General features: G+C 37.6%; 2 protein-coding genes across 2 annotated transcripts; both read left to right on the top strand.

Annotated features, from left to right (window-relative positions):
- Positions 1-910, top strand: LOC134798437 (pyrokinin-1 receptor-like). The gene has a single exon (XM_063770881.1). It carries the CDS (start codon positions 110-112, stop codon positions 908-910), a length of 801 nt encoding a protein of 266 aa, XP_063626951.1. The 5' UTR covers positions 1-109.
- Positions 911-5,946: 5,036 nt separating this feature from the next.
- Positions 5,947-9,794, top strand: LOC134806002 (neuromedin-U receptor 2-like). The gene is made up of 4 exons (XM_063779192.1): positions 5,947-6,773; positions 7,285-7,382; positions 8,616-8,723; positions 9,602-9,794. The coding sequence occupies exons 1-4, from the start codon at positions 6,038-6,040 to the stop codon at positions 9,674-9,676; spliced, it is 1,017 nt and encodes a 338-aa protein (XP_063635262.1). The 5' UTR covers positions 5,947-6,037; the 3' UTR covers positions 9,677-9,794.
- The last annotated feature ends 1,263 nt before the right edge of the window (positions 9,795-11,057 follow it).

The following is an 11,057-nucleotide window of genomic DNA, read 5'->3' as shown; positions in this document are numbered from 1 at the left end:
TATTTGTGGATATTCGCGCGGTTCTTTAGATCAATCAGTCTTAACGCCGCAGTAGCTTGTGAAAGATGTGCCATGCATTTTCTTCCATAAATGCTTAAAGACCTTTTAAATGGCTAGTGATCAAGATAGTACAAATAGTTCGTTCACGTGGTTCGGACCGATAGCAATCGGTGAAGATGGCGATGAATATGACGATGATGCCGTTAAGATTCCCGTCAGCATTCTCCTGGTTTTATGTTTTATAATGAGCGTGGTTGGGAATGTGTGTACTTGTGCTGTCATCATTCGTGATCGCTCCATGAGAACACCTACCAACTGCTACCTGTTTAACATCGCTATAACAGACCTGACGACCGCTTTGTTTATCCCGTTCGAGATGTATGTCATGTGGGCGCCTGATGCTTATCCGTTTGGAGAAGTGGGATGCATCATTCACTTTCTAGTGTGGGAATGTTTATCCAATTGCAGTTTGCTGACGATAGCTGCGTTCACGGTGGAAAGATATCTGGCGGTTTCCAAGCCTTTCCTTCGTCAGAAGCTGACTTTGAAACCCCGCGTGTATAAAATTGTTGCCACCAACTGGTTGGTCTCCGCCTGCTTCTGTTTGCCTGATCTCTTCCTCATACGTTTATATGAGAAGAATGACCAAGCCTACTGTTATATGACATTGCCTTTCTTTCTAAAACTGGTGATAGTGACCGAGATGTGTGTGTTCTTCATAATGCCGATGACTATGATATTTGTGTTATACATATTGATTGCATTTAAAATCAAATCGATGAATGTGCCGAATGGAACTAGTCCGGTGAACGGGAAGCAGTATCGAGACAAGACCATAGTGATGTTGGGTAAGACGTTAAGAAAAAGGAAGGAATGGAAATATTTACACGCTTCTGGCAAGGTTCGGTAGCTTACTACTACTCCATATCGTCACGTCACTTTTGACACTGACACATCTAAATGTGTCAGTGTCAAAAGTGACGTTTTTGTTTGAAGAAACGTCACATTTGACACTGAATTATCTAATCCATATCGTTTCTAGATCTATTAATTGACGTATCTTAATGTTCGAATGGGGCAGTTAGTTGGTTAAGAGCGATTGGATCGGTGTTCCGAAAGTTCCCTAGTTCGTGTCTTGCCCGAAGCAGTGAATGTTTAAATTTTTTTCTATAATTAAAAAAAAATTATGTGGATAATAAATAGGTATTCAAAGCGTACTGGAACTACCTATTAGAGAATCCCACTCGATTGTCGCTTACAAAAAGCATATAATCGATATAATATATGTTAATTAATTACATTATTTTGGTTTCATAAGTTACTTACAATTTTTTTCAAAGCGTTTTTCAAAAAAAAAACACATTAAAATCGTGTAGAGGTATAGTTAGGCGAATCTTCAAGCGTTTTAATCGCTTGGGTTAAATGTTATCGGTTTATTACCGCGTATATTATCGCGACGGAAAAGACTTAAAGAGAGATTATCCCCAAATATTTATTTATTTACTTACATTGGGACCGTGGTGCCCAACGCACACAATAATTAGGTAAATCAAAAAATAATTATCATAGAGGCAAGGCCTGTTCACTTCCTAAGAAAGTTATGTCCCCAAATAATTGCGCATGTGTGCGCCTTAATCTTCTATGTGTGCGTTGGCCTCCGGGAAAAAGTTGCGAGTAATAAAAATAAAAACATTTTTCTACAGCAACATTGCTCCCAACTCTGATTTAAATTATCACGAATTTTATACAATATTAATCATAAAACGGGACTTAAAACGCTTAAAACTTAATTACATGCGATTAAGTTTTATAATGAATATTTGCTTCCAACTGTCTTTATCAATGTTCATAAAATATATGGAGGGTAGGTACGTCTACCCACCATAATAAAAAATATATTTGTCAATGACTCTGTCCAACTGCTGTGGTTAAAGTTCATAACGAAAATTTTATTTATTAACTCTTTAAATAATACATACAACGTGTACCGCTACGTACCACTTAAGACTGTAAGTCTGTACCTACATGGATTACAGCAATGCACATAGAAAATGTGCTAAATGCGGAGCAACGGCTGTTGAAGCAGCCAGAGTGAAATTTACAACTTTAGTGGGTTCAGAAGGAACCGAGTCATAACGCATCTGGAAAGCGTATTAATTAACCGTGAAGAAATGTATGAATACAAGTTGGAAATCTGTGTAAAATGCCGTATGTAAAGTGTAGTGTATCTGTGTGTAAAGTGTAATAGGTAGGCATGCCTAATGTTATTTGTATAAAAGGTACTGAAAACTTTGTGAATGCGCTAATAATGTCTATTTTTTTATTAAGTTGCCAGTTGCCAGTTTTCAGTGTATATTTTTATATGTAAAACATTTTTTAATAACTAATATATATATAATGTTATAAACATAAACATGCCTTTTATTTAAATCAATTGATAATACCACAAACAAGGGGTAATATTTGCATCTTGCATATATTTCGTGATATGAAGATAACTAATATGTTTATCAACAGAATTACTACCTATACCTACCAATACCCGCCAGGCTAAACCGGTTGTCAACTTTAGTTACATTGGTACACAAAGACGGCGCCACTAGTATAAACGTATAAACGGTTGGGGACATTTTTAGGGTTCCGTACCCAAAGGGTAAAACGGGACCCTATTACTAAGACTTCGCTGTCCGTCCGTCCGTCCGTCCGTCCGTCCGTCCGTCCGTCCGTCCGTCCGTCCGTCCGTCCGTCTGTCACCAGGCTGTATCTCACGAACCGTGATAGCTAGACAGTTGAAATTTTCACAGATGATGTATTTCTGTTGCCGCTATAACAACAAATACTAAAAACAGAATAAAATAAAGATTTAAATGGGGCTCCCATACAACAAACGTGATTTTTGACCAAAGTTAAGCAACGTCGGGAGTGGTCAGTACTTGGATGGGTGACCGTTTTTTTTTTTGCTTTTTTTTTGTTTTTTTTTTTTTGCATTATGGTACGGAACCCTTCGTGCGCGAGTCCGACTCGCACTTGCCCGGTTTTTTTGTATGGAGTTACCGTTCTTCTCCTAGTGAGTATTATATTCTTTGCATAGAGGTCACCGGGGACCGTAGGGCTGACTCGTTCCTCGCCCCACGGATCGGCATAGCGATCCAAAGGAACGCAGCCAGCCTTAGGAGAACCCTTCCACAGGGGTCGGACCTGGGTGACATTAGCCTTACAATAAACATTTTAGGCTACGACATCCATGTTTTTATTTTTTTCTGTATATGTTTTATTTTTGTAGGTAGTTTTAATCTTAGGTTATATTTTATTCTAATTTTGTTATTAAAGTATGTTTTTAGTTTTAATAAGGGAATCCATTAATGATTTCTTTCACAATGAGCCAAGGTATAAATTAACTTACATATGTACCTACTTATATTTCCGATTATAAATTGACCCTGAGGGCGAACTTGAAACTTGATGGCAATTTCCATTCATTTTGATATCAATGCGTGCATCTCGCTCGTATACTTTTATATTCATGCGAGCCAGATGCGCTACGAGTACCAAATATAACATATCAACACCCAACTCAATAGTGGGTATAGAATTTTATGCTCGAATGCCGCTTCCTGCTTTTATTACTGCTCTTGACTCTTGAGATGGTATAGGTATATACTCGAGTTTTAAACGAATATAATTCCAATCAGAGTTTTATTTCCGACCTTCATTGCTTTTAGGGCCTAGTCAAGATGACAATCCTACATCGACAAACGCCGAACGAAAAAAAACATTAGGTATGTTAATAATAACCGAATTGTGAACTACTGTTCTACTTTTGTGAAGTCGGTTAAAAATGTATCGGGATGACAGATGCTACGGAACGTCACGTATATTTCCACACGTTAAGTTTCTTTTGGCGTTTTCTTTCAACGATTTTCAACTTGGCTAGGCCCCCAGGACAATTTACGGGTCGTTATCAAAGAAAACTAAAAAAAAAACAACGGGTTGCACTCCGGGAGTGCCGACAGAAGTGAAAACTCAATGATTAGTCCAAAATGTCTGCAGCACTATGTATAACTGACCCATCCTCCTTTCTATTGAAAAACTTTAGTTCCGAAATTGCTGGCCAGTGAGCTTAAATTTGTAGCGCTAATTGTTTAAAATTCGAATAGAAATTGTAAAGTTACCTTGCAGACCTCGCATCTAAATATATTTCGTCATGATATTTTGAGTTTTATTCACCAGTACTAGAGTTCACTTTTATTAGAGATTTCATCAAGATGTAGCTTTATTGAATTATATTGGAGTGATATAAAGTTATGTAACTGTGAGATCCTCGTCAGCCCGTACAAGATTAGAACATTGAGCTTTATTGCTTAATATAAAAGTCCAGTTTTAAATAATTGACCTGATTATGATACGTTATGACTAAAGTTCTTTGGTGAATAACATTGTCCGTCACACATGATGTCAGCGCGTTACGCGTTACGCGTTACGCTGTCTCGAGTTTATCATTTTTTTCCCACCTCAAAAAGTGCTCAGCGCCGCTAAAGAAGTTTTCACTTCAAAAACCTTAAACAATAATCAAGTTTAATAAACAATAAACATTTTTCTATTTCAACTTTCTTCATTTGACGATTCATAATTCTTAACCTCTTAGACATCGGTTACACGCTAATTCTGGCGTCAGTTCGGTCCATCAGTCCATTCGAGTTTTAACTGATGCCAGAATGATGGAAAATGGACACGGTTACACGATCAGTCCAGACTGACAACCGACTGATAAAATTACGACACAGTCGCCGTTTGGACACAGAGCGCAACACAGTCATTTAGTCTTGTCTAATATGGTGACTGACGCGAGAATGACACGAACAGGTTACACGATCAGTCTCCTATCAGTTTTCTGTCATTCAAAATGGACTGACGAATATTATCTAAAAATTTAAATTTTCATCAGTCCATCAGTCCGCGTGTTACACGATAATTCTCCCGCCAGTCTGACCACACTGATGGACTGAACTGACGCCAGATTAGCGTGTAACCGATGTCTTACAGAAGGATAGCAGAAGGTACCACTCTGTCACGCTTCTATTTTTGTCTTTTATCAAATAAAAAAAAAAAAGTTGAATGCTATTGCATGTCTCTCTACTAGAAAGTTTCTAGCTGTAGATTTTAAGTAATTCTCTTGAGACAAATTAAAAGCTATATTTCACCCCATACAAAAAGATGCACTCCATCACAATTTTTGGGGATAAAAAAACCGGACAAGTGCGAGTCGGACTCGCCCACCGAGGGTTCCTTACTTTTTAGTATTTGTTGTTATAGCGGCAACAGAAATACATCATCTGTGAAATTTTCAAGTGCCTAGCTATCACGGTTCATGACATACAGCCTGGTGACAGACGGACGGACGGACGGACAGCGGAGTCTTAGTAATAGGGTCCCGTTTTTACCCTTTGGGTACGGAACCCTAATTAAATAAGACAACGAAAAAATTTTGACCCTTTATATAGTTTATATGAACGTACTCATATACAAGCATTGACTGCATCGCTACCCAGTTTAAATTTGGAATGTCTTGCCCGGAAATACGGTAAATAAGCGACAAAAATAGATAGGTAGATAGGGAGATAATATTATATAATATTCGTTGTAATTAATAATTGTTATAATAATCTTTGATGTGCTGCCTGCTTGCTTCAGAGATTCATCTAGCGACTGTAATATTTATATTTTCATTCTAATTTAGTTTCTTCAACAAATGCAATGACAAATTTAGCAACGAATATTCTTGATTTTAAGGCCAACATTTCTTGTTCCCTCATAATAAATCTTTAATATTTTTATCATATATTTTGAACCAAACTCGGTGTCATCGTGCTCTAAATTTAGAGCGCTTTCTTGTGAAAAACTAAACGCAATCAACCTGTAGAGCTTACCTATTTGTGGATATTCGCACTGTCCTTTAGATCAATCAGTCTTAACGCCGCAGTAGCTTGTGAAAGAGGTGCCATGCATTTTCATCCATAAATTTTTAAAGATTTTTTAAATGGCTCATCAAGATAGTACAAATAGTTTTTTTACGTGGTTCGGACCGATAGTGATCGGTGAAGATGGCGATAAATACGACGATGATGCCGTGAAGATTCCCGTCAGCATTCTCCTGGTTTTATGTTTTATAATGAGCGTGGTTGGGAATGTGTGTACTTGTGCTGTCATCATTCGTGATCGCTCCATGAGAACACCTACCAACTGCTACCTGTTTAACATCGCTATAGCAGACCTGACGACCGCTTTGTTTATCCCTTTCGAGGTGTATGTCATGTGGGCGCCTGATGCTTATCCGTTTGGAGAAGTGGGATGCATCATTCGCTTTCTAGCGTGGGAATGTTTATGCAACTGTAGTGTGCTGACGATAGCAGCGTTCACAGTGGAAAGATACCTGGTGGTTTCCAAGCCTTTCCTTCGTCAGAAGCTGACCTTAAAGCCCCGCGTGTATAAAATTGTTGCCACCAACTGGTTGGTCTCCGTCTGCTTCTGTTTGCCTTTTCTTTTCGCCATACATTTATACGAGAAGAATGATCAAGCCTACTGCTATTTAACGCTACCGGTCTTTTTAAAACTGGAGATAGTGACTGAGATGTGTGTGTTCTTCGTAATACCGATGACTATGATATTCGTGTTGTACATATTGATTGCATTTAAAATAAAATCGATGAAAGTGTCGAATGGAACTAGTCCGGTGAACGGGAAGCAGTATCGAGACAAGACCATAGTGATGTTGGGTAAGACGTTAAAAAAAGAACGAATGGAAAATTGCACGGTTCAGGTAAGCTTCGGTAGTTTGTCAAGAGTGATTTGAGTGACTTGCCCGAAGCGGAGAATGTTTCCATTATTCCTTAAATTTCAAAATTTGAAGATAATAAGCGTATGTAGTTAAGGTACTTATAGATAATTCCAGTAAACGGTCGCTTACGAAAGCTTCGGTTTTAATAGGTTAAGTACTGTTTCCGAAAATACTTACCCGTAAAATATACTAAAATTTACGTTTTTAAACTCGAATATCTTTACAAAAATGATACAAAAAATTGCTGATTTTACATTCCTAGATTACTTTCGTGTGCTTGAACGTGATTATTGAACAAAAATTGCAAAATATTTTTCATACATGAAGTCAATTGCCATCTTGGCCTAGGCCTGTGTTAATTTACTTTTCCTACTTCTAAATATAAGTACCTATAACTCTGATTGTCACTGTAATTTTGTAATTAATTCAAGGAATGTTTGTAATTACAGCGGCCGTGGCGGCCACATTTTTCTTCTGCTGGTTCCCGTTCTTCCTTCTCCGTCTGGTGCTCGTGGCTCCCATAAATAAGTGGGCAGACTATGGAAAGGTAAGTTAGTCAAATAGTCATAGAGTTAGAGGCGTGGAGAGTTACAATCTCTGCAGGCTTTTCTTGGTCTAATTCTAGTCATAGTCATTTATAACATTTAAATTATTAAAATATAAGGATATGTAGATGCAATGTCAATTATTCATTTAAATACATTATTATTAATAAGTTTAATTTATAAATTAATTTGATGAATTATACGAAATACTTAACTATTAAGGTCCCACAACCAAATGGAAACTCGCATAATTTATATTTGTTTGTTTGTGTGTGTCTGTGTCTGCCAATGACCGTATACTTAGGTGATCTACACTTTACGGCGTTTAGTATTAACTTAGATTGTTTATAGTGCGACATAAAATAGTAGAAGTTAAATAAAACCTAGCTACAAAAATTCCATACTATTTAAATTGTAGCTATGGTTAAGCATTAAATACGTCAAAAATGTGTCAGTTACGTAGGAAGTGGCGCCTTCAATAATTTTCTACAATTTCGTATCGGACTATAATATATCTTGGTACCTTTTCCTTGAAAATAATAATAGGTTTTGTTTTAGTTCTCGAACAATACACGAGCGTTTTCCCGTTTGTTATTGGTAAATACCGGGTGCCCGGGCACTCGGCTTCTCTGTACAAAAGCAACACTCTTAGCCTGTCCATCGTTGGACCTTATTGCAAAAGGCATAAGGTCCACCGATGTGCAGTTAACAGTGTGGGCGATGGTACGAACAGCGAAGCCAAAAACAACCTAGCGCGCTCTAAGACGATATGAGGCACTGACAGTTTTTAGAATATAAAAAATATAAACCAAATTAATTATTTAATGTCACAACATTCAAGAAATATTCACACCTGAGTGTGCCGATTTTTGAATTTCGACCGTTCGATTTCGTGTATTTAGTTTAATAATATCTCCACTAGTAGGCATTTAAATTCCACAAATAGAATTGAAAACGAGTGGTCTTGATACCACTAGATTCCCAATTTCTAATACTCGTATTTCAAAAATTAGCATTTCGCCGTTTTCCACCGATTTTAGAGTGACGAAATCGAGCGGTCGATTCAAAAATTGATTCCCTGAATGATAATGATATCATTCAGGGAATCAATTTTTGAATATAATAATAAATAATATTTGAGTTCATTTTGGACCACGTTTTGGAATATAGTTGGCTGGTTTTACGACAATCTACAGTCCTTTTTTATAATTTTCACTTGTTTTTCTCTCCTGCAGATGTTGCGCACTCTGCGCTACATATGCCTGGTGAACGTGTACATATATACGGCGGTTAATCCCATTCTGTACAGCCTCATGTCTCGCAAGTTTTCACGAGCGTTCAAGGTAAGACATTATGCTTATAGTGGCCACAGATACCTCACTATTGGATAGAGCAAACCTCTAGCCGCCCTCTAAGTAAAATTTGCCATGAAAAATGCTATTTTGATTTATCTAAATGGAGATTCTCTTTACAATGGTAGAGATGTTTTTATAGGCCTCTGGGTGGCTAGAGGTTCACTGACTCACTCATTATCAGCGCTCTTGGAGGGCCTCATTTGAACGATGCGCCTCGGCGTTTGGGCTGCTACGAACATACACAAGTTTCAAAAGTAGCGGATCAGACTACCTACGCGTCAAAAGTATCTGTCATTCTCTATGAGCTTAACATAAAGAGATGTGTCTCTATATGTAAAACAATTAGACTGTGACGTACGTATATTTAAAACAATTAGACTGTGTGACGAACTGTACAGATATATTCCTATTTGGAAAAGTAATCCAAGGTGGCAGATACTTTTGGGGTGTTTCATCCGCTCAGGCGATTGGTCTGCTCGTTTGACTTCTACATTTTTTTAAATATAATAAACTGATCGGCGATTGGCTTTAGTCACACCTGATGGAAAGTGTATCACAAAAACATCATACAAAAACAACATCTAGTGGATGGTACTACGGGCTCTAATGTTACAGCTCTTTGACGGAACTTCTTTACGTGAGAATTTAACTTGTATAGTTTAAGTACCTACTAGAATAAAACGAAGTCCATTATCCATTAAGTATTGCCGTTGCTGGATAAGATAATACAAAGAGTTATATATATTAAAAAAATGTGAATACCTTGGCAGCTCATAAACTCATAACCGATGGCGACTGTAGGTACATAATAAATTCGGGTTTTAAAATAAAGGAAAAAATAGAACTGACCAACTATTTTTTTTCAGGATCTGCTCAAAGGTCGAAGACGCAACACGGTTTTTTCAACGTCAACCCGCCACACTGCCACTGCAGTGTCCTGAAGTAACAAGGGACTAACTTGGCCGATATTTACACAGTTTTAAATTAAACAACATACGTTCAACACAGATCATAGGTTAAACTAGATGCCGCAAGCAATTTAAAGTACTTAAGGTACTTGCCAAAGAAGGCCCGGTTCTTAAACTTGCTATTATAAAAATTTCATAGTTTTGTAAGTGTGAATGAGTTCAAATTTTACTTCGACGTTCGCTTGTATTGTACCATAGACAAAACTGCAAGTTCACATTAATATAAGAAAAATAAAGAAAGAAAAATAACGGTGGGCCTTCTTTGGCGCAGGTACCTTACTATAACGTTATCAGACCAATTTACGAATGGGGAACTATGTATTTAACCTCATTTAAAAACTGGGCATTAAATAATGCTCAATAAGACCTTTTTGTATTGTAGACGCCACGGAAGTGCGCGTACATAGGTACTTATCTGATAAAACATCGAGCATTTGCTGCGTTTTAGTTTAAATATGGTCTGTGCTCAAGAACAATGAAAACGGGTGTGTAGAATTTCCGTGCAAATTGACCCGTTTTACTTTTTGTTGAGTGTAATTAAACAAACCCATCGCTGTTTTATACAATACTTAAGGTTAAGAATAGGTACAGGTTTCTTTACTTACTTAGACTAATATAGTCAAACTTCTATGAAATCATGACGTATAAATAAATAACACTGGCACTGCGTGTGCTGTCAAAATCTCTGCAGACTTTTCTTGGTCTAACTCTACGCACACGCTAGTTAGTGTCAAGCTCGAGGTAGCATCTCGTAAGCACACGCTAGCAAATACGCCAGTGTCAAGCTCGTGGTAGCCGTACTCATCTAAAGCGCACATAACTTGATCCTACGCGCGAACTGAGTCATGCTCATGTCAAATCTAATATCAAATCAATCAGATTTTAAGTTTCGAAACCCGCTTCATGTCACAAACTATTATTTTATACGTAAAGGCGAATATAACCCACCATCAGCCACCATTTTGTCAAATTTACGACTTGTTTGTCAACTTTGTCAACCCTCGAGGTTTATTTCTGTTTTCGTAATTAGGCTTTGTAACTAAGTTTTGTTTTCTGTCGTGAGTCAATCCGATATTTGTTTGTTTCGTGAGTAAATAATATCCGGACCCCTTACCACGTTTACGTAGCCATATACGATTCTCTTCTTCCTTGTCACTATCACTACACCTTATAAAACAAAGTCCCCCGCCGCGTCTGTCTGTTTGTATGTTTGTATGTTCGAGATAAACTCAAAAACTACTGAATGGATTCTCATGCGGTTTTCACCTATCGATAGAGTGATTCTTGAGGAAGGTTTGTGTATAATTTGTTAACCCGTGCGAAGCCGGGGCGGGTCGCTAGTCGTAACCACATG

Source organism: Cydia splendana, chromosome 1, assembly GCF_910591565.1.
Source record: "Cydia splendana chromosome 1, ilCydSple1.2, whole genome shotgun sequence".
NCBI classification, from domain to species: Eukaryota; Metazoa; Arthropoda; class Insecta; order Lepidoptera; family Tortricidae; genus Cydia; species Cydia splendana.
Note: the sequence above shows the minus strand (reverse complement) of the source record. Positions and strands in the feature narration are given on the sequence as shown.

Coding starts and splice junctions, on each gene's coding strand:
- LOC134798437 (XM_063770881.1), top strand. CDS start 110: ATGGCTAGTGATCAAGATAGTACAAATAGTTCGTTCACGTGGTTCGGA.
- LOC134806002 (XM_063779192.1), top strand. CDS start 6,038: ATGGCTCATCAAGATAGTACAAATAGTTTTTTTACGTGGTTCGGACCG. Junction 6,774..7,284: donor CAAGACCATAGTGATGTTGG/GTAAGACGTTAA, acceptor TTGTAATTACAG/CGGCCGTGGCGGCCACATTT. Junction 7,383..8,615: donor AGTGGGCAGACTATGGAAAG/GTAAGTTAGTCA, acceptor TCTCTCCTGCAG/ATGTTGCGCACTCTGCGCTA.